We start from the raw sequence: 23,815 nt of genomic DNA, 5'->3' as shown, positions 1-23,815 counted from the left end.
TTAACATCTGTTAGGAGAAACTGAATTTTCTAAATACATTTCCAAATATATTAGACTATCTTGAAGCAGTTATATCTAGTACTTTTAAGCAGTTTGCTTTTAATATACCACAAATTATACTTATTTGTTCTTGACAACATTGCAGAAAACAAAGACTAGGTTTTTACAACTGTCTAACCAATATGATAAATGTCAGTCACTTAAAAAAACCCACTGTAGCATAAACACATACTGTATACAGCTTTTATTCAGAATTAGAATAATTGAATCAATGACAGTGATTTGCCAGGATGTCAAATCTCTCCATCATATCCTGTCACTACCAGTTTATTTTTTGTGATCGAAATCAAAAAGACAACTATTTTGTCACCCGCTATCTCATTAGTACTGAAAATCAGGTTTCTTCTATTTTTTTAGGATGTCTGGTTTATTTTTTTCACTTCTTTTAATTCGAAAGACACAAATTCTTCCCCATTTTCTTTTCAAAATAAAGTTTAAGAATTGATCTGTCAGTTAAAATTAAAGGGCTTTTATATTAAGGAACGGTGCTTTTAAAATTTAAAGCAACTTCAAAAAAATCAATTTAGTCCATAGATGATAAATAATATGCAGATTCTCCACAAAAGCTTTGCTATGTCCTTTGAAAGCATTATGAACAATCTGAATAAAGTGAATATCTTAGTAGGGTTATTATTTTAATAAGTCTAACCTTTTCCTTACCGTGTTGTGATTCATTTTATACAGACACACAACAGGACAATTACATAGCATTTGACTCCAAAAAGGAAATACAAGGTCATCGAATATGAAAATTGCTTGTCAAAAATACTTAGCAGGTCATTGATTTACTACCCTAGCTAACACAACTATAAAATTAACGGCCAATTACTAGTTAATGTATGCCTTGCAAATAGATAAATACTATAAAAACTGAATGTGCATGTTTGAACCCTTGTTTTAAATTTAAAAGAAACTTTTAAAACTCAGTAAAAGTGCATTCTGAACAATAATAGTACCTGGGCTTTCCAAAAATCAGATCCAAGTGCTTTGGTGTTCTGATTCACTAGGCAGGCTTTGTTAAAATAAGCTACTGGAGAGGGATGTATATTTTCATTTTCCTCTGATAAAAATCCACTCTAAACATGTGTTTTCTTTCTTTCTGGAAACTTGTCAGTTATCCATATGCTAATAACTTACTACATTAAAATACTGGTCTTCAATAATGCTACTGTAGATACACAAACGATTTTTATATATTATGAAATGTACACTATTAACAGATTCTATTTTTCAATTATCAGGTGGTCTCAAAGATATTTAAGTTACCAATGTCAAACAGTGTTTGAAATGTCCTCATATCTTGTAAGTGTTTCTAAAACTTCTAAACCCTCTATGGTATTCATTTCTCACGCTAGATTTGCCTTTCTTTAACATGAGGTAAATATTTTGACTGCTAGAGTCTGCTCAGGTGCTGGGGTTCTAAGACCTCTTGAATTTCTTTTTAGTAGCCACCAATTTCCACTTTTCCATTTATTCTTTCTCTCCACCTCCAGGATCTGCACATACTAACACTAGACAAAATAAAACTACTTCAAAAGGAAGCAACACTCTGCAATCAATTCCCTGTCTATCTTTTAAAGAACCAGACACACAAATGCGCATACAAAGCAAAAGTTGAGAGCCCTGTTCATTTGTTTAAGCCCATTATGAACATCATTTCTAAAGCATCATGTTAATGCTTCCCAAAGATAGTTACCATCAACACCACCAAATTTAAGCAATACTAACCCTAAATACTTACACTTTGAACTTTAAAACTGAGCAGTGAAGTCATTCAGAACCGAGGCCAAAAAAAAGAAAAAAGGTGCTTAAATAAGAAACAGTTGAGGTTTATTCTTGAAGGACAGAAAAAGGAAAAATTTGTGTTTGGCCTTGGTGAGCCAAACATTATACAAAGAGGAAAACCCTTTTTAAAAAAAATCTTGTTTACATTAACACCCAGAGCAAAAAGAAGTAAGCAGAATATGGACACCACCCTAAAATGACAAATTCACAAAACAAAGCTGAATCTTGGAATAATACTATATGAATGACTCTTAGGAAACCTAGTAGTGATTTTTCTTTAAAAGGAAGAAGAAATGATTATGTGAGCCATACCAAAAGCCAGTTTCCATTTAAGAGGAGGCACAACTCTGGGGTGGGGAAGGAGGGATATTCTGAGAATTCATTATGGTAAAAAGCATTTGTTTACTCGGAGTAATTTGAATGTTCTTACTCAAACATTCAGCTCAAATTCTGTTCACAAGGTCTTCCTAAGTCAGTCAAGTCTGAGAAAAATCTTGTGATTCTACCAAGGACATCACAAATAGATGGCTACCATCCTGGAGGATGGCATCAAGGCATCCCTGAAGAGTTCCCATTCATAAATATATAAATATACCTATCAATAAATAAATAAAAGTTATTTCAAGAATGAGTAAAAGGCCACCTCTGGGCACAGTTTCCACACTGTGCTTGCCATGCGGTCCCCGGGTGTGTGCCTGGAACTCCATTCAAAAGGACAGCTCATCTCCCTAGGGTGAGGGCAGAAGGCAGAAGGCAAGGCAGCCGACCCATCCTGCTGGACCAGAGGGCATCTACAGCTGAGCGGCTGCATCAGACTAAACCAGGCTGTGGAGCCACTGCGCCCCGGCAAGCTTGACCCTCTGAGGAGCGTATACGTGCCTAAGCGCACACAGCAGCTCCTCTGCTCCACAACACTCCCCTTCTCCCGTCTCCACCTCCTGCACCCAAATGTCACAGCCAGTTCTCCAAAGTCTCTGCTTCCTGCACAGCAGAGCCGTGGGCCAGGACCAGCTGCCTGACCCTGGCCCAAATCATAGTCGGTTGGAAACCATCCCTTCTTGCAGTGAGGAGGTGAGGTAGCCAGCAGCCACTGCATGCACTCACACACAGCCCTCCTCGGACATTTCCCCCAGCACGTGTTCCTCCGGGAATGCAGGTGGCAAAATGTCAAGAGGGGGAAATATCTGCACAGGTGTACCAACAATGCATATGTGTATGTGCTCCTCTGCAGAAGCGTACACACATGCAACACAGACGGGCTCACACTGCATACACACGTATAAAAATGGCAGTCAGCATGTCTCTGTGCAGCAAGTCTGGTGGAATAAAATTATTAATATAAAGCATGCCAGAGAGATCAATCACAATTATCTGTTCACAAGTATATTCTTTAACTAGATGTTGAACTAGATTTTTTTTTTAAGCCTCCAATTAATTTCTCTATTTCTGACTGTTTGCCTTCAGGGGTTAAAAACAAAACCAAAAAAGAGCAGAGTACAATTCAGTGGACGTGTGTCTTTGTCCCCAGAGGGTTTTGCCTGTGCAGGCATTTAATCTAGACTGCCAGACCCCCAGCCTTTGACTGAAGCGTGCAGAAGAAAACTTATCCATATTGACTTATATGTTACACAGAACAGACAGAAATAAAAGTCTCAGACAGGCCTCTTTCACCCAACAAAGGCTCATTTTTTTCCATCCTTTGCTTGGGCTCAAGCACTCCTGCCCTGCGTGCCGCCACTTTAAACATGATCAGATCTGTGCTTCATTGCAAATAACAACTGACCAACAATGGGCCCTGCTTCATAGATTTGGGAATGTTTGGCTTAAGCTGCCAATGACTGAAGGCCTTTAACTCCCACCGGCCAGTCACAGTCCGCTTTGTTGTTGTCTGTTGATGTGTCTGTGCTCATTATTCCTTGACATGCAACATCCCCCCTCCACCCTCCAACCATCCACAACCACACAGAAAGCGAGATTCAAATGGAACAGCTGTAGTGGTTCAATGGGAAATGATGCCTCTTGTGCAAAGGGGAGGGAGACAGAAAAGGGAGAGGGCCTGTTTGAGAAAGGCAGCGGCTTTCAGGGAATCTTGTATTAGAAATCTACTTTTGAATATACTTCAGTGAAATCATGTTGAAACAGGCTGACAATGGAAATCTGCCCAGATTGAAAATGCCAGCCCTAATTCAAAAGACAATTCCTAACTAATAGTTTGTTGCATTTTTAAATTATTTCTAGACTTTGAGCTTTTGAATTGAACAGATAACTGGGAAATGCTACCATTTTGTATATGTACTGTGGGTATAAATGGGCACAGATCTACACACAGCTTCCAGTGGAGTTTTTCTTTCTAACACATTTATGATTTGATACCTGTAAAAATTACCTCTTAAGGATCATCAGGATTTAAAACAGAGTATGTATGAAAGTAACCATTGGTTTAGAATGTTAATCTAACATGGAAACAAAATTTGTAACACCACACTATAAGGTTAAAAAGAAAATAGTATAATAAAGGAAATACAAAGGCTTTGGCATGGTTTTTACAATCAACAATGGTTAATTTTGATATGTCGTTGTGAACAACTTCAAAACACTTAAGTTTAAAACTCTTGCAAGCACTTTTAATTGATTAGGAATGAATTCTAGATGCACAAAATGATTGGACTGTGAACAGTAATACAACTATATCTAAGAACAATTAACTTTTGCCGGCCAAAAAAGAAACTTATGATTGCATGAAAATGTGTATAAAACATCTATAGAGTATTCTTGTCAAATATAAATGAAATTAACTTTATTATAGAAATCATTCTGAGGATTTCTAGGGAAGACAAATACTTACATTTTGACATAAAACAAATTGGATTATATCAAAGACACACTCTACCTTTCAGCTATCAACTTTTTTCTTCCTTGAATTTATATCTTACCCTTTTGTTTTGCACATAAACTTCATCTGTTAACAACCTTTGGAAAACCAACAGATATTTCTTACATAAATCTAGTGCATGTTGTTCCAGGTTTAATTATATGCAAGGAATGATACAAACGTGGAACATCAGTCCATAAACTATGAACAGATGGGTAGAAGTATTCCATATATCTTGATAAAACTCTTAAATTCGTGGCAAAGCTTGTTGATCATGATTTCCTTTTTTCTTTTAAAACAACTTCATGATCAACAGAGATCAAACATCCATCCAGTCTACGTTGTTCTTTTTCATTATAACATACAAATGCCCATTTACAAATAATACACCAAAATGAATAAAAGTTTGGATACCAAAATGAAGATTTGTTCCAACTGACATCGTGCCTTCTGTATACAAAGGTCCTTGTTTTCAAGTCCATTCCCCAGTGGTACACCAGAGGACACAACTGCAGAACTGAAGTGCTTCTAACAGCCATTTTTCTTTCCTTCCTGAACGCCCAACTGCTGTGTCCACATAGTCACTGACTGAATTAACACAATATATTCTTTTTGTTTTTTTGATTTTTTTTTTTTTACTGTAATCTTGGCCAATATTGAGACATATCAGGTTCACTTCCAGGAACTTGAACTGGAACTGACACACCAGGGGAAATGAGTCCTAGAAGTGGATGAAAGAAATAGCCATGTAGAGATTCCCTTCGAGAGACAGGCATGGAGTATGAATTTATAAGTTTAAAAAAAAAAATCTTTAGTACTTTATAACATTTCAAATATATTAAAAAAAAAAAAAAACTTTCAAGTCTTAAAAACAAAAGTAGCACCTTCAGAAACAGAAAACATATTCACATGCACCTACTGAATCCCAATCCCCCCGCCCAAAAAGGCCAACTCCAGGCCTCCCTGGTGGCTCAGACAGTAAAGAGTCCACCTACAATGCAGGAAACAGGTTCGATCCCTGAGTGGTGAAGATCCCCTGGGGAAGAGAACGGCTATCCACTCCAGTATGCTTGCCTGGAGAATTCTGTGGACAGAGAAGCCTGGTGGGCTACAGTCCATGGGGTTGCAAACAGTCTGAGTATGACTCAGGACACGACTGAGCAACTAACACTTTTACTTTCTACTTGTCTGTATGTTTGGAACTTTAGCAACAAAACCATCCTGGGAAACCAAAGTAGTACCTCTTCAGTTCCAATGAAAAGCACAGAAGAACTGGAAGGACCTGAGAAGTCTTTCCAGTAAGCTCAGACGAGGTGGGGGGATGGCCTTCACTGTTGAGTTTGGCTAATACAATAATTTTTCCTTCTGAAAGATACATTTTCGGGTCTTGCCTTCACATGCAACTTCTGCAACCAAATTCAGGAAAAACAACTTTTTTTGTCAGTATGGCATTAAGTTACTAACTAGTTTGACTGAATTCCCCTTTTGAATTAGTTTTCCCCAAAGAAGCGAGCTGCTGCTGCTGCTGGTAAGTTGCTTCAGTCGTGTCCGACTCTGTGCAACCCCATAGATGGCAGCCCACCAGGCTCCCCCATCCCTGGGATTCTCCAGGCAAGAACACTGGAGTGAGTTGCCATTTCCTTCTCCAATGCGTGAAAGTGTAGTCGCTCAGTCATGTCCAACTCTGCAGCCTACTAGGCTCTCCGTCCATGGGATTTTCCAGGCAAGAGTACTGGAATGGGGTGCCATTGCCTTCTCCAGAGAAGCGAGCAACAGAGAGTAAAACACACCATCACACAAGGCCGGCAGAGTCTTTCCAGGTAAACTATGAATGAAGGGAGGTGACCTGGCAAAAGAAGCTGCAAAGGCCACCTCTGTGCAGCCTGCGGAGAGCAGCAGCTCACCTGTGGAAGTGGCGCCCGAGGTACCCATTGGCTGGCTGTTCATGTGTGTCTGCATATGTGGGGGGGTGTAGGTATCATAACTCCGCCCGTTCACCGAAGGGCTGGTGGGCAGCATGCAGGAGTACGAGGAGGTCTGGCTAGGGACTGGGGGCTGGGAGGAGAAAGGCAAACCTGTGGTTACCGAGAGACACGTTGCACAGCCACATCCCCAGGCTCCCTCCTCCCCAGGACTCTGCCAATAAGTCTGAAGACACCCGCAAGTAAAGCACTGGAATTCCACGTGGGGACTCTAAGATTGGGCCTCCAACTGGTCCTTCTATTGTCCACTGCTAGAGGAAAGTTGCCTACATACCAAACTTTTTAAAGTACCCAAAATTCAGACTATTGTCCAGCTAGATGGTTGGCACCATCCATAAAATGAACAGAATTTTTGTCCGTTTTCATCTTGGACCTTCGCTGGCACCTTTAGAGAAGTTTTAACATGAGGACTTCCATAAATACATTACCCCTCTCTCACAAATTCAATCTATTAATATTTGGGAATCCAATGACACCCCCACCCCTTAAACCCTGTTATTTCAATCTTTGAGGCAGAAAACAGCAGGAGGAATTCTGTGTAAAGTTCGGTTTAGGGACCTTGGAAGCCTTTCATGGTGGGACTCCTGGATTTAAAGATTCTTGAAAAGGCAGATCAGTAACGGTCTCAGGTTAGAGTAGTCAGAAGTGTCAGGAAATACCTAGCCCTACCATGAAAATTTGCTGTGACTTTCTTATAGGTCCCAAACCCAAGATTGTGTTTAATCCACAAAATTATGCTGCTACCCTCTCAATATTTAGAATCATAGTAGTAAAAAGATAAACTTTTATCCTAACTAAATAAATATACAAGGCTGGGACAAAACTCCTCATGAGTTCTCACAGGGCTCTGATGGGGCAGCAAACTTGGGATGAATTAATAGAAGCATAATGTCAGGAGCAAGGGAGATGACACTACTGTTCTAATCTGCAAACTATAGAAATGTTTAACATTCCAAGATCCACACATTAGAGAAGGTCAGAGAAGGACACCTGCTCCTTATAAAATGGTTGAAGATTTTGGTCAACAGGATAAACTGATGGAAAGTCAGGACACCCCTCACCCAACTCTAAAAGTCTAAGAACAATTTTCTCTGAATTGTTGACACTTTAATTTTGTTTTAGGAATACATATATGGTTTGAATGATATTATACATTATTTTATTTTTAAAAATCAGCATCTGAAATAAATCGACCCACATGGGCCTATATGTGGACACAACTCTAACAGAATAGCAGCATCTATTTAATTGTTTGTTTTGTCATATACAGTTTTTATCTTCACAGAAACCTAGGTATTGCTAGCATTTATAAAACTGAACAAGACAGTCAGTGGCCTTATTAAAGTCAGAGGATGACTGCTAACATCGAGTTCAAAGAGGCAAACAGGCCCTCAGGGCCTTGCCAGAATTTCAGCTTGCATTTGTTTCTATCCTGAAATCACTTCCTCCAGGCAACCGTGACTTCTAGAAAATTCCAAGGCAGTTGTAGCCACCCCAACTAATGGGCTGTTAATCCCTTAATTTACATTAATTGCTCTATGGTCAATAATATCCAGATGTAATAAAAATAGACATGTGAATAACGCCTCTGAAGCTGCTTATCTAGCTGTTCCTATATTAATCTAAAGACCGTGAAACATTTATTTTAGTGTGATTTGGGTTAGAAATCCAGCCAAAGATGTTCAGTGGAGAATAAACTATCTGTGTATCCCCCAATCTGTTTCTATCAGGGGCTCATGCTGGCCAGTCTCATACTACCCAGCATCTCTATTTGCTGTACAAACAGAACAAGAGTCCTGAAGAAGTCATGGCAGGAGGCCCACCAGAAGACCAATATTCTCCCCACCAAGAAACCCTCTGGCTTCAAGGTTCCAGTACACCCTGCCTACCTTATACAGCTTCCATCATAAAATAGGATTAGCCTAGTTCAGGACCTAGCACATATAAGGGCCAATATCTATTTGGGATGGAATTGAGTAGGGGTATCTTGTTATACCAAGTGAATAGCATCAACCTTCCCAGGCAGCTAGTTATGCCAGAAACTCATCACATCATTCACAGCAAAGATACATGATATTTCTAGCAAATACTTTCTATTCTTTTTATTCTAAGATAGAGAAAGCAAGCTATCTTTTCCTCTATGTTAAGTAAATCACACTATACAAATATGAATCCCAATTCTGATCCTTTGTTTCTTCCTCACTAGTTTATCACAAACATCCTAAATAACATCCAAAATACCCAAGACTATAAATTTATTTATACAAACACCTGAATATAAACCTGTTTTACCCATATTACCCCCTTACTAACTAATAATTTGCCAGCATTATTTTCATTTTCTGGTCCAAGTTTCACACTGGTCCCTAAAGCATGCCCCATTCTCATCCAACATCATCAAGCTGACATTCCCAAAGAGCAAAAAGCAGATTAACTGGACTGAAAATCAAGTTTTTGTTTTATTAAAGGCATGAATCAATCAGTTAATCAATCAACTAAAAGACCAGATTGACTGCTTTCATCTTAGACTTCACTGGTCAAGCCAATCACTGTACCGAGAAAGTCTCCCAAGGGTAAACACAGGGCCAATGAGGTCTGCATGCCCCAACCCACGCCTAACCTCCTCTCCCAGGGACCCGTTAAGTGGGCAACCGCCGGCCTCACTTACTTGCATAGGCAGATTATTAGCCATGGTGAAGCTGGGCATGGGCGGCAGAGCACTGTACGTGTTTGTGAGGGCTGTGTCTGTTCGGCCCAACATGGAGCCAGAGGTGAAGGAGGAAACTGCAGGGAGAAGAACACAACAGTCGTGGTGAGAGTCAGAGCCAAGGGCAAAAAGGCTGAAACACACTGATCAGTAGAATTAATATCTCCAGTTACCAGGCGTGGTGGGTTGTGGGATGGGTTGGTAGACACTGGTGCTGAAACTACTGCTGATAGGAATATGACTAGGTGTGTTGCTGGCTTGTCTTCTCTGATTCCTCAGCTTTTCTTCTCTTCTCCATTTGGCCCTTCGATTAGAAAACCATACCTGGAAATCAGACAGAACAGGTCAGCCCTGAGCCTGCTCCCAGCTCCGCCCCATCCCTGACAGAGCCACTGTCCTCCTCCCCCAGGCCCCGAGTGACAGCAAAGCATTTAGCAAACTAAATCTGTTTCTATTTATACAAACAAAGGACATTCCTTAGAAGCCCCTGGGTCTCTAAAAAAGGCAAATGGTATGAGTCACAAGAACACATGAACACACAGTCCCCTGGTACCTGTATCCTCGCTTCAGGTAGATCTATTTTGGCCGCTAGTCTTTCTCGGGCAAACACATCTGGATAATGGGTTCTCTCAAACTCTGAAAGAGTAAGTTGCATTTTCTGTGTTGCACCAGAACTATACAAAAGCCTGGATCAAGCTGATTTCCACCTCCTGACTTCCATCACTTTCAACCAATTCCCTTTAAAATGCTACTACTATTAGCATTGACTGTACTTCGAAAAACTATCTCATCAGAACCATGTTCTATTTTTTTGTTTAATGACATTCATTCAAGGTCTCTTCTGTGGCCTGAATTAGCCAAATCATCATTCTTTCTTTATGAGAAGTCAGATTTTTCATCTTTGAATTACTGGTACATGAAAAGAAGAAAGAAAACACATACACTAAAAGAGATGCCCTGAAAAGAAAGAAAGAAAAAGGAAACCTTTTCAGGCCTCTGTGCAAGGGCCCTGGCTAAATTTAGCTCTTTGTACTGAAGATGTGGCATTTACTTTGATTTACTGCTTCTCTACTTTGAAAAACTCCATCACCTTTCTCCAGGGCCTCAATTTGCTCTTGGGTAAAGGATGTTCTATTTCTTTGCAGCTTCCGCTTCAGCTGAAGTCGCATTTGGGCCTCATCTGAATCTTCTCCATTGGAACTGATGGAGTTGGTATTCTCTCCCCCTCCTTCCTGCTGCTGGCAGCCATCTGGACCAAAAAGAACAGGACAGTAAGAGAAATTTGGAATAACTTGGGAGTCTCCAAAAGGGGCCTCACACAGCCATAAACTCCAAGAGCAGTCTATTCTCACAGTCTCACCAAAACATTCCCGAGGTAACTGTCAGCCTTCAAAAGACATTAGTGACACATGTTACCTGACCACCATTTTCTGTTTTTATTATGATGAGACTGTGCAACATAGATACTTGTAGAATGGCATTTCTGTGAATGACAAAATGAGTGGTGACGTTTCCAATTAAAATGATCTTTCATAACTAACCTCGACCCTCCACATGCTTCACCCAGCTCCCTCTCCTTGCAGAATTTATTTACCTGTGGCTGTGTTGGGAAAATAGAAGAGTAATGTTCAAGATTTCAGCTGATCTATAATCAGTAATTCCTACCTAATCAATTAGATGTTGATAGGTTTGTAGAAAATGCTATTAAGAAACCAAACCAAGCTTGTAATCTTAAAAAAAAATATTTATCTAGTTTTTATTTGAATTCTGCACAGTCAATTTCATTTTAAAGGTTGTGAATTTAGAAGTGCTTGCATTGTTCTGCAGTTTTATTCAACTATTGTATGAGTGCGCTTTGCCTTGACACCTATTACGAGCACAGCTGTAATTATATCATCACCAAGAACAGGCTATAATTGCTGAAAATGGAATTTTATATTTAGATAAAAGGACTGTCCATTCTTTGTAATGTGTTGCACCAGAGAAAAGTAAGATTTCTTTTAAATTTTTAACGTGTAATTTTAAAAAAGAAATAGTAGAGAGTTCACTAACTAGCTAAATATGCTATGCTGCAGCTGAATCCTTGGCATATCATTTAAGTGGTACATTTTTAATTAGGGCATTTCCACCACTTTTAATGTAATTTCTATCATTAAACAGGGGAAAGTTTTATTGTTTTCCTTTGCTGCTTGGAGGGCAAGATGTGCACTTGGGCAAGCTGTCTCCTTTTGCGCCTTGCTGGAGAGGAAAGGATTCAGTTCTCGCTAGGCCTCCAGGGCCACTGCCTCCTGGGTCCTTGGTCTTGGGTCCTTAGGCCCCCAAGAGATTCCAATCGAGGCTGTCCCCCTCCCCATCCTAGCGACTTGGCCCTGGGGGGAGGAGCCTCTGGGGCGCCTTGGTGGGAATCGACTTGGCCAGGAATATCATTTATAACCGGGAGACAATAGGCAGTGCCTTCAAAGAGTTCAGGGAATTGTGACAGGATCTAGTGGGATCTTTTCAGGAACTTTGAAATGTTTTAAAACCCCAACTTTCTCCCCCATTTAAACAGGCGGATTCATCAGCACTGGCCACCATATGGGCCCTTGGAGATCTATTGAGATGACCACCAACACTTGAATAGCGAGGGGCTGCTTTTCAGCACAGCACAATGCCCCGCGAGTAAGGGAAACTATTAAACTCCTGGGGCAGGAGCGTTGGCAAACTTTCGTGGGCAGAATTTCGAGGCCACAATGAGCGCGGACAACAAAAGGATTCTCTTGAGGCGTGCAGCGGGCCACATTGTGTTACAAGAAGCCCAGTCAACAGACTTTTCAGTGAAGTGTGTTAACCCCTCTGCTCTGCTATCATTAATCACTGTCCGAAGAGCGGGCGCCTCAATGCTATTTAGGGCGCTTGGCTGGGGGCTGGAGGGTGGAGGGGGGCGCAGGGACGGTGGATGAGGACGGGATGTGGGGGGAAGCGGGGAGGAGAGGCAGAGCGATGATGACCAGGGGGGAGGGAGACAGGAGGGGAAGGAGCAGAGGTCTGGTTGAGGGAGGAGGAGAGGGGAGGGGGTAGAGAAAGGTGGGGCTAGAAAGAGGCTCCAAAGAGGAATAGGCCAGAAAGGTGCAAGAAGGACAGAAAAAGAGTGCCGAGAGGGAAAGAGACAAGAGGGTCAGCGGACAAGGGGAGAGAGGAAGGGAGATGAGAGAGAGACAGAGACTTAGTAAATGGGCTACTTCGGGTAGTCTGGCGCTACATCAGAAAGGTGGGGCTTGAGGAGCCGCTCACTCACGTGTGCCTGCACCAGCGTCTGCGCTAATTTACTGCCCCAAGTTTCATGGTGACTTTTCAACGTGTTTTTCAGGGAGCGAAATGCCGAGCCCCCTTTCTTTTCGGATTCAGTCGATGAGGAAGACTTTAGAAATAGACTTCGGGGGACCAACCAGTAAGGCCCATCAGTTATTGCTTTTGGAAAGCACAAACAGAAACCTGTGATCCTCCAACGTGTAGGGAAGGGACCGAACACAATCCCATCTTGCTGGGGTGGCGGTCACTCAGACGCCTTCCAGGAGGCCACATCCCAGTCCTTTTTTCTGGCACATTCGATCTCTCCAATTAAACAAAGCTACCCGGGTGTGCCTCGGAAGACCCCCACAGATAGCATTCTCTGCTGACGTTTGCCTCACTGATGCTTTCCTAATTTTAAAACATGGACATGTGCTCACGTTCTCCTTCTTCCTCTCCACACCACTGCCCCACCCCCGCGGCCCCCCCCCACACTCACACACACACACACACACACACACACACCACACACTTACAAGAATGAAGGCGCAGCACCGACTTGGGAAGTGATTTTTAAGGGGAGTCATTTAACAGAGGATGAGGAGTGCTTGATTTTAAACCTCTTTGGGGAGAAACAAACAGCAGTGGAGACAGAGGCGGGTCAGGAGAAAGTTGAGGCTGCAGGATCCCTCCAAGACCCCACAGAGCCAGTGTGCACCGCTGAAACCTTGCTACTTTAGCAACAGTGCGCAGCCAGGCGGTGCGGGAGAGGTCACTCTTAAACTGGGTGCCTCTCCTTTTTTTTCTTTAGTGGATTTATTTTCCACTCTTAAAAGCTGTTTAGCAAAATAAAACTAGAAGTTGGATCTCGGATTCTCCCCATGATAAACCTAAGTGGCAGACAATTAAGATATCTTCTTTAAAAGGCGCCCCCTCAGAGCGCAAAAAAGGGCCCTTCAATGGGCGCCGTCCACCTTCCAGCCTAATCCGCGAGAAGGCGAGTGAAAGCGCCTCCCATTCTCCCAGCCCCAGGACCATCTGACGCTCGGGATAGGATTTGTTTCCTGGAAGGAGAAGGGAGAGAGAGAAAGAAGAAGAAGAAGAAAAAAAAAAAAAGACGCTGGGAAATAAAATCATTCCTTAGTTTCTTAGTGTCTTAATCAGTGAGGCGGAAAACAAGCAAGAAAAGATAGCAACCCGGTTGCGGCACCTTTTCAGCTCTGGAGCGCGGATCAAAACATTGAAGCATCTGTTGAAAAAAGAGACTGACTAAATCCTATAGAAGGCCTGGGTATTACGGGGGAGGGGGAGGAGATAAGAAAAAGTGTCTCCGTGATCCCTAAAACCACCAAATCGCTGGAGAATTGGGGGCCGGATAGAGTTGTCTCCTGTGGTTGTCAGCCCACATCGGCACAATTTTATTCACCGCCGCATGGCGTTGATCAGATGGAAACCATATTTGTCTCCCTCTGAGACCTAACCTCGCCTTATGCTTTAGGAGTCATGGACTCTTTTAAAACCCCAAACCGGCTTCCTGGGCCGGGAAAGGGGGCGAGGGAGGGAGGGGGGCCTTCTTAGCGCCCAAAGAGCCAAGGATTCCCGGCATGTCAGCCGTGGCCACCGGTGCCCTGTGGCCCCTGCACCCGGGCACTCCGCGCTCGGCTGGCGTGACCGTCCTCACCACGCAGCGGGGACCAGGCACAGGTGTGGGGAGGGGGTTGGGGGAGGCTTGGGGGGCGGGGAGCCGGGGCCGGGGGCCGGGGGCAGAGGGAGAACCGGCAGTTGGTGAGCCAGAATGCTCTAGCAACTGGGTGCCTGAAAGAAAGTTCAAAGCTCCTGAACGAGCGCCACCTCCCGCCCCAGCAAACAGGAGCCCTCGCGCCCAGGGCTCAGCCTGCCCAGGCCCGGTCACCGTGTCCCGCGCCCTCCTGGAGATTTCTCTGGCAGACGAGGCGGCGGGGTGGGGTCACCCGGACCTCAGGTTGGGGTGGGGGTGGTGCTGGGGGCGAGCAGTGGGAGTGCGTCCCTGGGTGTGTCCGGTGTGCGCACGTTGGAACCCTACAGTTTCAAAGGTCAGGTGAGGGTATGGAGGTCACGCCCTCGTCCTCACCAGAGGCCAGAGGGGGCCAGCGGGGAGGCAGCGCCTCCTCGGGGGGCAGGCTGCCGCACCCCGGGAGGCCGAGGTTCGGCCCGATCCGGGCAAGCGGGCGGGCGGGTCGCCCAGGGGAGCCGAAGCCCTGCGCTTCGGGAGGCCTGGGCCCGGCCGAGCGGCCGCGCTGGGAAACACCGAGCCAGCGCTTTGCTCCCTATCTTCCCAGTGTCCGTCCTATATTGTTTTCTGCTCTTAAAACTGACATGTCTAATTGGCAATTGGTGCCGAATCGTGTCCAGAGGTCTCTTGTGGAACATTTCTACAGCTGTCTCCTTCAACTAGACGCTTATTCATGTCGCCTTAATGAGAAACAAAACGTTCTCTAATGAGCAATTACAGAGCGACAGGATTGTTCCCATAACAAATTCTTGCGAGTGACAGAAGCATCCTTTGTACCAGATATTTCGCATACTGTTACCGATTTTCCCTTCCCTCGCCCGGCTCCGTGGAGGCGCGGGGCACCCAGATTGGGTTGAGAGCGCACGGAGGCGAGGGCAGCCCCGTCAGCGTCCCCCTCACCGCCTCCCCTGGCCGGGAGCCCCCAGGCTTGGTCGTGCTCCGGGGAGTGAGATTCCACGTCCCATTATCCCTCATATTATCTCCTTGTCACGAGGACAACAAATACCGATTAATCTTCGGAGTAAACTGTTTCCTATTCTTGACCAAGCTACCTCCGGTGTGTGGAGGGGAGGGGCGGGGAGAGCCAACCGACCCGACCCCACCCCCGTCTGCTCCTCTTCCTCCACCCCTTCTCACAGAGCCTGCAATGGCCAGATCCTATCTTTCCTCTCAGCTCCAGGGTAGCTCCCTGTACACCAAAGTCTGGCTCACAGAAGCCTCACCCCACCTATCTTATTACACAGTCGCCACCCACAAAGAATGAGAACTAAGGGCCCAGAGGAGTGGAAGGGGTCCGAACCTAGAGGGTAGGGTTGTTTTAGTTGGGAAATCAACATTTCCAATGCCCCGTCCTCAACTTGGCCCTGCATCTCACTGTTCACCCTCTCTTATACACCCTACTCATAGTCACATAATTTGTCAATTACAGCAAAAAGCAAGATGATACAATTATGTTTACCTTGCAGTCTGTCAGTGTGTTAACTTGTCACACTTCTACAGCAAGGGGGCTCTCCATGCATTTTAATGGCACATTTGAATAGGGCACCACGCAGCTAGCTCATACAGACACACACCTACTCCTGCCCATAACACATACTCAAGCATGCATGCACGCACACACACACACACACTCACCCCAGCCACATTCATGCGACTTTTGACTACACAACCCTTGAATTTCCAGGCCAACCAGACAGTTCAACAAATACCACCTAGATACAGCGCAAGTCAATATGTCCCAAGCCCTTGAAGAGTTACTCCCACTACGTTCTCCAAGCACAAAAGTCCAGAGAGGGAAGAGGTTGGAGAAGAAGAGGACAGGCAAGGGCTGCATATATGGAGAGTTTGAGGATGGCTGTTTGGGTTTTTACCTTGTGTAGGTTGCCCTGGCACTGATGTTCCCGGATACCAACCCGGGCGGGTGCCCCAGCTTCCGGTCTGCCCATTCAACATCCTTAGTTTATCATACATGCCGTCTGCGCCCATCTGTTGCTTTTCGCTAGCCAGGTTGCGAAGAACTCTGTTTATTGATGACACCTGCAAATCAAATCAAGATCAAACCAAATGGCAGAGTCTCCTGAAGACACAGTTGCCCTATCTTAAGTCTCCATCTCAGCATGCACCCCTTTAAAGAATTACCCCTAATACATTAGAAAAAAAATCCCCAGCCATCCTGGGACAGTGGGTGGACTTGCAGAGACATCGTGGAAAGAATGCCAGCTATCACTCTGGGCATGGAAACTGAGTTGGGTAAAGAGTTGGAAGACTAGGGAGGGGTCCTTCACTGTTGCTCAGTGTCTTTGGTGACCTAACTCACATGGCTGCTTTTTTATTATTGTTGCTGTTAAAGAGTCCCCCTCTCCAATATTAAGACTTGGCTTGGAGGATTTCTTTCACTGTTGTTTGTTTTTATATTAGGACAGAAATGGATGTTTGATTTCTGAAAGAAGGTTCAAACAGCAAGATGTGGAGGAAGCTTGCTTGAATCAGGTTTTCATTTTCATTTTCCTTCTAGATTTCAGTGACTTTCTCCAGATGCCTCCACTCTCTACCTTGCCACATACAAATACGGTGACTAACCCTCCCATACTTGACTCCCATTTCCAGAAGGTCAATAAAAAGGTCAAGGTGCTCCTCTCAAGACCCCCAGGTACAGAGGTGACAAACAGAGGTGCAGCAGAGAGGAGAGAAAGAGAAAGACACTGGCAGGAAGGAGAACAGGGGGACGTAGAGAAAGTGATGGTAAAGAGGGAAGTGCATGGAGCTTAAGGCAGGGAGAGGGAATGTTCTCAGTGAACTTACACTTGGTATGTTATCGTTGGTACAGACCCCCTCGGACAGTAATCTGTCTCGGATTTCCCAAGCAAAGATGGACGGGCACTCCCGCTTATACTGGGCTATTTTGCTTACAACTTCTGGAGTCGCTACTCTCGGTTTACTACCACCGATTGCCCTGGGTCTGATGGAGCCAGTCTCGTAATACCTGCCCAGAATTTTACTCACACATCCGTTGGACACCTGCATAGGGGAAGTGGACAGAAAACCACATTATTAATAATTTCAAGACAAAAATAAAATTGTTTAAGTATGCATTAAACAATGACAAGCTTACGTTTTGATTGTCCAGCACTTGGACTTTTGCATCTGCATGGGTCTATAACACAAAAATATACCTTCAATGGTACGAGAACTTACTGTAGAGAGCTTTTTTTCTTAAAATTACATTTGTAGCCCTAAAAACTACAAATAGGATGATACTTTCAAACAGTTTGAACTAAAAAAAAAAAAACCCTAATTTAAAAGTTTTTAAAACTGTTTTTGTAAGTAAACACTGCCAGAAGATGCATCAAAACGAAGTCAGATTGTTTTGTGCTGATCTTGCCTAAAGTGGTGTTATGTCTTAACGAGTGAAGGGGAAAAATAAACTGAATCTTTAGTTATTTTTCCTTTAAAAATATGCCCAATTGAGTAAATGTGAGTTAGGGAGGGAGGAAAACAGCATTCGCCTTTTAAATTCAATATAATATTCTTCATGAATATGAAGAAATAAATATCTCAAACCCTGAGAGGTAAGCATGGGGTGAGGGAGAAGGGGATGAAATTTTGCAGATTTATATAATTCATTTTATTACAGTTCATAAACTGTTACCACAAAGAACGTTTTTAACAAATGAAAAGAGAAAGGTTTTTTTGTTTGTTTGTTTTTAATTCACACCCAGTTTTTTTCTTAAGCAGATGAATTCTCTTATGTGACCCAGGTTGAAAGAGATCGGGAAGGATGGTGGAAGGAAAGGGGAAAGCAGAAGGCAGGGGAGTGGGGTGGGGGCTGGAATGGGGGGTGAGGGTGGGGGTCCATAATTAGCAGCGTTTACAGTAAGAAATGAAGAGAGGGCCTTGAGAGTGGAGGGCCGCGGGGGCGGCGAATGGGGCGGCGCCGGAGGATCACCTGCAGAATTCGGGAAATGTCGCACGGCCGGGCCCCGCTGTGAGCTAGCTCTACGATCTTCTGCCGGGTGGAGTCCGGCAGTGGCCGCCCGTTGACAAAGACACCACCGAGCTGATTCACTCCGCTGTGACCTGAAGAAAGGGAGAGGAGAGCAGAGCAGAGAGGAGGGGAAGAAGGGGCAAGAAAGAGAAGAAGGGGAAGGAGGAGGTGGAGGAGGAAGAAGGAAAAGAAGAAAAGACAACCACAATGCATCCTCAGCTCCCTGCCAGCCCTGGCCAACCTCAGTGATCAGGTCCCTGCTCTCGATGGAAAATGACAACAGGACCTCAAAGCCATTCCAGGCATCGGGCAGCCCAGCCCAGACACAGCGGAGCTCCTGCCCACCGACTGCAGAACAGAAGCACGGTGCAGACACACGTAAGAACACACGCACCTCACTACTACTTAGTGCTTTCACTCCAGAACCCCCAGCCCACTGCTGCCCTCCAGGAACACCCCAGTCAGTCTTTGAACCCACAAGGCGCAATCAGCTCAGAAACATTCTCCGAAAGATCCCCCCTGAGTGTAACGAAAAACCACGAGTCCTACATAACCCCCACTGCATCTTCAAGCTCCCTGCACTGTTAGAACTGTGATGGCAAACCCTACAGCTCTTCAGTGCTCCCTCAGATGCTAGAGTCCAGAAACACTCGCTGTCATACTCCAAACTCTGGTGAAGCACCAGGATTTAAAAAAAAAAAAAAAAAAAATAGGAGAAGAAAAGGGAATGGAGTAAAGGAGAACCAGAACAGCAAATCTGTCGCTAGTGAACCGCAACCTGGGTTCAGCACCTCCCATGCAGGCTTCCTCAAGCCCCTCAGATCGGCTCCAACCACAAAGTAGTCTGGCTGCTACGGTGGGGCAGAGGTCTGGGAGTCTGTCTGCACCAGCTACAGCTCCGCTTTTACTTCTGATGCTAAATTCGGCCCTCCCCACAGCCCAGGACAGATAGGAGCAAAAATCAAAAAGTGAAAAGAAAAGGAAAAGACCACACCACAGTGTCCCCTTCCCTCCTTTATCTGGTTATCTCACAACCTCACCCTATTGTCTAAACTGAGAATAGGGAGAAGGAGTTAGCACCCCTGTAGCCCCCTCCCCAGAAACCACAGGCACACAAATAAAGCCAACTGCCAATTTCCACTTCCTTAAAATTCTCCAACCTGCAGCCCCGACTCTAGAGAGCAGCCCTTCCAGGAGATGTGGCTCCCCGGCTCAGCTCTCCTCTCCTCTCCTCTCCTCTCTTCTCCTTGGAGCCTCTGATAAATTGACTCCAGGAGCCTGAGCTTCTTAGCAATAAATAAGCTCCAAATATAGAAGAGGGGGGAAAATATGATGAGCCTCTCTGACATTTGTCTTTAAAATAAAACTAGCTGCACGTCAAGTTTGAGCTTAATTTCTGGAAATAGGCGGAAGTCGCTCCGGATCATGCATGGAAGGCTAATTGAAAAGATCAGTCGGGGCGCTTGTGGCAGCCTTGTCACTTTGTGACAGTGCTCCGCTCCGGGAAATTGCATCGTCACGACAAACGGGACCGTGATAAAACGACCCTTTCCGTCCCTATTTGTAGATCACTCAGACGAGATTGAACTGCACTCGTTTCCCCTTCGAGGGGAGCCGCGTTTTCAGGGTAGCCGAAGGCTTGGGGCAGAGTAGGGGGGGGCTGACTGAGGGGGCGTGCTGAAGCCTCAACTCGATGAGAAGTGACAGGCGTTTGGGGTATCTAGGCTCCGCCGGGCCGGGCTCGAGCAGGGACATCGCGGGGACACCGCTTCTCCAACAGAGCGAGGCCTAGACCCCGCTTCTGGTTTCTCCTAAATTCCCTTTATTGCCTTCCTTTGCCTCTAAAGAACTTCTACTGCTCCAGCTTACAGGAGCCTCCCCTTTGGGCAAAGGACGCCTTCCCGGAAAAAGAAAGGCACTCCCAGAGAAAGATCGAGAAAGACTCTCCAAACTTCACGCGCAGCCGAGGCAATTCCCAATCTGGGAATGCCAACGCGTATGAAGCCGCCTAATCCTAGACCTCCCTCTTTCCCCCTCCCCCCAACAGGCAAAAAAAAAACAACCTGCCCGCCACCTCCGCGGCGACCGCCGGCGGGTGCTCGCCCAGGGCCAGGTCGCCTCTGCCAGCATCGAAATGGCAGCGAGGAAGCGCCGCTCTAAGTTCCCCTTCAGAGGTTAAGCCTCAATCATTGTGTCCCTTCCCTAGGGACGGCTGGCGCTCTCGCCCAGTGGCGATGATTATGCGCCTAGAATTCGACCGCGAAGCATCTAATAGGAAAACATATGGTGTCAATTTGGATGCTCTGCGCCTCGCGCACACCCGGGAGCGAGCGGCACAAAGCCCTGCAGGCCGGCCCGCGACCCCGCGCCCCTCGGGGCCCGCCAGCCAGGCCGCAGCGGCAAATGCTCAGCGCCGCGCGCCCAGGACCGGCCTGCCCGAGAGCCTGCGGCTGGGGCCCCTGTGCTGGAGAGGGGAGGACCCAGCAGCCAGGAAGAGTGGCCAGAAGCTCGAGCCTCGCCAAGGAGGGTTCCTACCGGGCCAAGTCCCCGGGGCCTGGCACGTTCTGCACAACTAATCCGCCTTTCCAGCTCGGCGCCCGCTTTGCGCCCTCTCCTGCGATTCACGCCCACCAGCCGCTGAAGGGCCAGGGGACAGCTAGCGGCTGCAGGACAGAGGGATCAGGGGCTAGGGACCCCTCTCAGTCTGCAGTTCGGCAAGGGAAGGTTTCTAGAAGATTTAAGCTTTCAGGCACTCCATACAGCGGAGCCCTTAAACCGCCTCGGGGCACTGCACCTCTACCGGGGCCTAGTTTCACTGGGCCTCCAGGCTCTCAGGCCCTGTCTCAGATTCGTCCTGCCACAAAGCAGCTCCCACGTACTGAGCAGAAAGATGGGATGGGAGCCCAAGGGGTCTAGGCAAAGGGAGGACGGGAGATGCAAGAGCCAGGGAATCAAAGGCACACTGGGCCCGGAACGACTAGGACCCACCCAGTAGCCACCAGGGCAGGGCTGCTCCAACTCTTGGGCTCGATCCCCACTCTCCTCCCAGACTCAGTAAACCTGCTCTCGCCGGTCTGCGCCCTGTAACAGTCCCACGGTTCCAGTACCAACTCCACCCCACCGCAGGCCTGGGTGCCCCACTCCCCTGGCCTTCCAGGCCCCTCGCCAGGGTGGCGATGGGAGGAGCTGCTCTTAGGGTGACTGGGGGAGAGGAGCACCCCACCCGCCCCAGACGGTGGAGACCTTCAGTCTTGACTAAGCCCAAGGGGCCTCCTTCTCGCGCTACGACGGCGAGAGGACTCCGCCCCGCCCCGCTCAGTCCAGCCCCCCTCTCTGGGGTCAGAGCCCGGGCAGGGGCGGGGAGGGGGTGTGAGTTACAGGATTTGGGGGGATGGGGTTTCTCTACCGCAGCTTCGCAAACTCTTGCGGGCTGTTCTCAAGGGCTCAGCCCCTGTTCTTCCAGGAGGAAGCAAGAGAGCAGACGCCCTCCCCTCGTGGAGGAGCTGCCTCGGGTCCCCGGGCCTCTTCCCTCGCGCCCGCGGCCTGGCCAGTGCGAACACCGAGAGCCTCCAAGCCCTCCCCCGACCTGCGCGCTGGTCTGCGCCTCCCCCGCCCGAAGTCCAAAAAGACCAGAGGCAGAGGCACTTACTGTTCTGCATGCTGGCACTGGCTGGGGGCCGCGGTATCCCACGGGGCTCGAATATGGGGCTCTGTTAGCAAGAATATAGGCATTAATTCTGGGCCGGCACCAGGTAGGTCTACCTCCCTACAGAGGGTGTCCTGGAAGCAGGACAGGAGAAAGCCTCTTCTTTAAGGAAATAATCCACTCCATCAGTTTGGGGCTATTGGATCAATCAGTTTGGGCAGATCAGCTCTGCACTCCAGTACGTGCAAAATCTATCTTTTGCATTACAAATACTCCAGTATTCCCGGTCTGTTTTCCCCGTATCTCTTAGTAGTTAACCCTTTAGTCAGAAGAATCCATGACTTGATTTTGAATTTTTTCTTCCAACTGAACAACAATGAAGAAGAAGCATTCTGACTCTTTCAGGTTGGGGAACCCAAAGCAGCCAGCATGGAACTTGCCTGAAATCTGGGATGTCTGTCCACTCTCACAATAAAAGGTCTCACACATCTGCGCGCCCCTAGTTAAAGTCTTCCCCCTAAGACAAAACAGAAGGAGAGAAAGGTATATCAAACTATGACTCAAAAGCATAGATCATGGACTCTCTGATCCACACTCTCAGAAAGAGGAGAAAAGAAAGCCATCTTGGGCTCAAACTGCCATAAAACTCTAAATCCCAGAGCTACACCCACATTTCCAGCAGCCTGTCCTGCAAAGGTCTCCACGTTTTGATAGTGGCTGCTCTGACCCGGCTTTGGGTGATTTGCAGAGCCTGACAATTTAGGGCCCCATTTTGTAAAAATACCAAGAACCAGGGAAAGAAAAGGGGAGAACAAGAGAAACAGCAGGGTTGGGAGAAGAAGCCAAGAGCTGGGGGAAGAGGGGCTTATACCTGAAGTTTAGAGGTGAAACACAGGGGACCCTGAAACTTCAGAGAGCTTGAGGGTGCAGGCTGGGGCTGCTTGGGAGGATGTCAGAACCATTACTCCTTTCAAGAATTTCACTACCCCAGTTGCCCCAACCCCCCTCCCCAACCCAAGTCTTTGGTTACCTCTTTATCCTTCACTCTCCCCCTCAAAACTTCCCAGTCGGCTTGATCGCCATTCACTTCCCATTCTTTCTGGGACTTTGAAAGTGGCAAGCCCAACTTTTTCCCCCCCAAACCTCACTTATTGTGATTAACTTCTCTTTTGGTGTTTAGATCTTCCCCCCTTTTACTGTACTGTGACACACGCTGTCTACCTCGCCTCACTGCTTTAAAAAGTACAAACAGGAGGGGGTGAGCGTGGTCGACAAAGCCTACAGAGAGCGAACAATGGCTTCTATTCTCCAGCTCTCCCCAAACCCAAAGAGCAAAACTGAATCTCCCTAACTAGCAACAGAGCTTCCAACCAAAGGTACCAACAGCTCACCAACCCATAAAGGGAACAGAGGGACACTTCTCGCTTTGTAAGTCCTGACCCAGTGCTAGTCCCCCAAGGTGAACACCCCCTCCACCAGCACCCCTCCCTGTCTTCTCTTAAGAAGAAGGTTCTGGGTGGGGGAGAAAATAGAAAAGTAATTTCTTGTTATAAATATCTGGAGGTAATTGTGTTACTGGTGTGAGTTGTTAGGGGCTGTAAAAAGATACAACGGCACCGTGGGGAGCTCAATTGGGAAGAGAGAGTTACAATAAAGAACCCATTCAAAGGTTTGCCAAAAAAAAAAAAGTAAAATAATTAAATAGTCACTTTCCCCGCTTTAAAAAATTAAAATATT

The 23,815-nt window shown here is 46.3% G+C and overlaps 1 protein-coding gene across 8 annotated transcripts in view; it reads right to left on the bottom strand.

Annotated features, from left to right (window-relative positions):
- The window catches only part of PAX6 (paired box 6), a 29,091-nt gene continuing 9,658 nt past the window's right edge, over window positions 4,383-23,815 (bottom strand). For 3 of the 8 annotated variants that reach the window (XM_005690045.3, XM_013969818.2, XM_005690046.3), the window contains exons 3-14: window positions 22,519-22,595; window positions 22,082-22,142; window positions 18,394-18,524; window positions 17,560-17,601; window positions 17,250-17,465; window positions 16,319-16,484; window positions 10,497-10,655; window positions 9,960-10,042; window positions 9,580-9,730; window positions 9,368-9,483; window positions 6,622-6,772; window positions 4,383-5,438 (exon numbers count right to left, since the gene is read on the bottom strand). In XM_005690045.3, the coding sequence (XP_005690102.1) occupies window positions 5,353-5,438; window positions 6,622-6,772; window positions 9,368-9,483; window positions 9,580-9,730; window positions 9,960-10,042; window positions 10,497-10,655; window positions 16,319-16,484; window positions 17,250-17,465; window positions 17,560-17,601; window positions 18,394-18,524; window positions 22,082-22,091 (1,311 nt within the window). In that variant the 5' untranslated portion in view covers window positions 22,092-22,142; window positions 22,519-22,595 and the 3' untranslated portion in view covers window positions 4,383-5,352. Of the gene's footprint in view, window positions 5,439-6,621; window positions 6,773-9,367; window positions 9,484-9,579; window positions 9,731-9,959; window positions 10,043-10,496; window positions 10,656-16,318; window positions 16,485-17,249; window positions 17,466-17,559; window positions 17,602-18,393; window positions 19,536-22,081; window positions 22,143-22,518; window positions 22,596-23,815 lie in introns of those variants that run through there. The other 5 variants (XM_005690048.2, XM_005690049.3, XM_005690050.3 and 2 more) reach the window with 3 other exon arrangements.

The sequence above is a fragment of the Capra hircus genome, chromosome 15 (genome assembly GCF_001704415.2).
Source record: "Capra hircus breed San Clemente chromosome 15, ASM170441v1, whole genome shotgun sequence".
Lineage (NCBI taxonomy): Eukaryota > Metazoa > Chordata > Mammalia > Artiodactyla > Bovidae > Capra > Capra hircus.
Note: the sequence above shows the minus strand (reverse complement) of the source record. Positions and strands in the feature narration are given on the sequence as shown.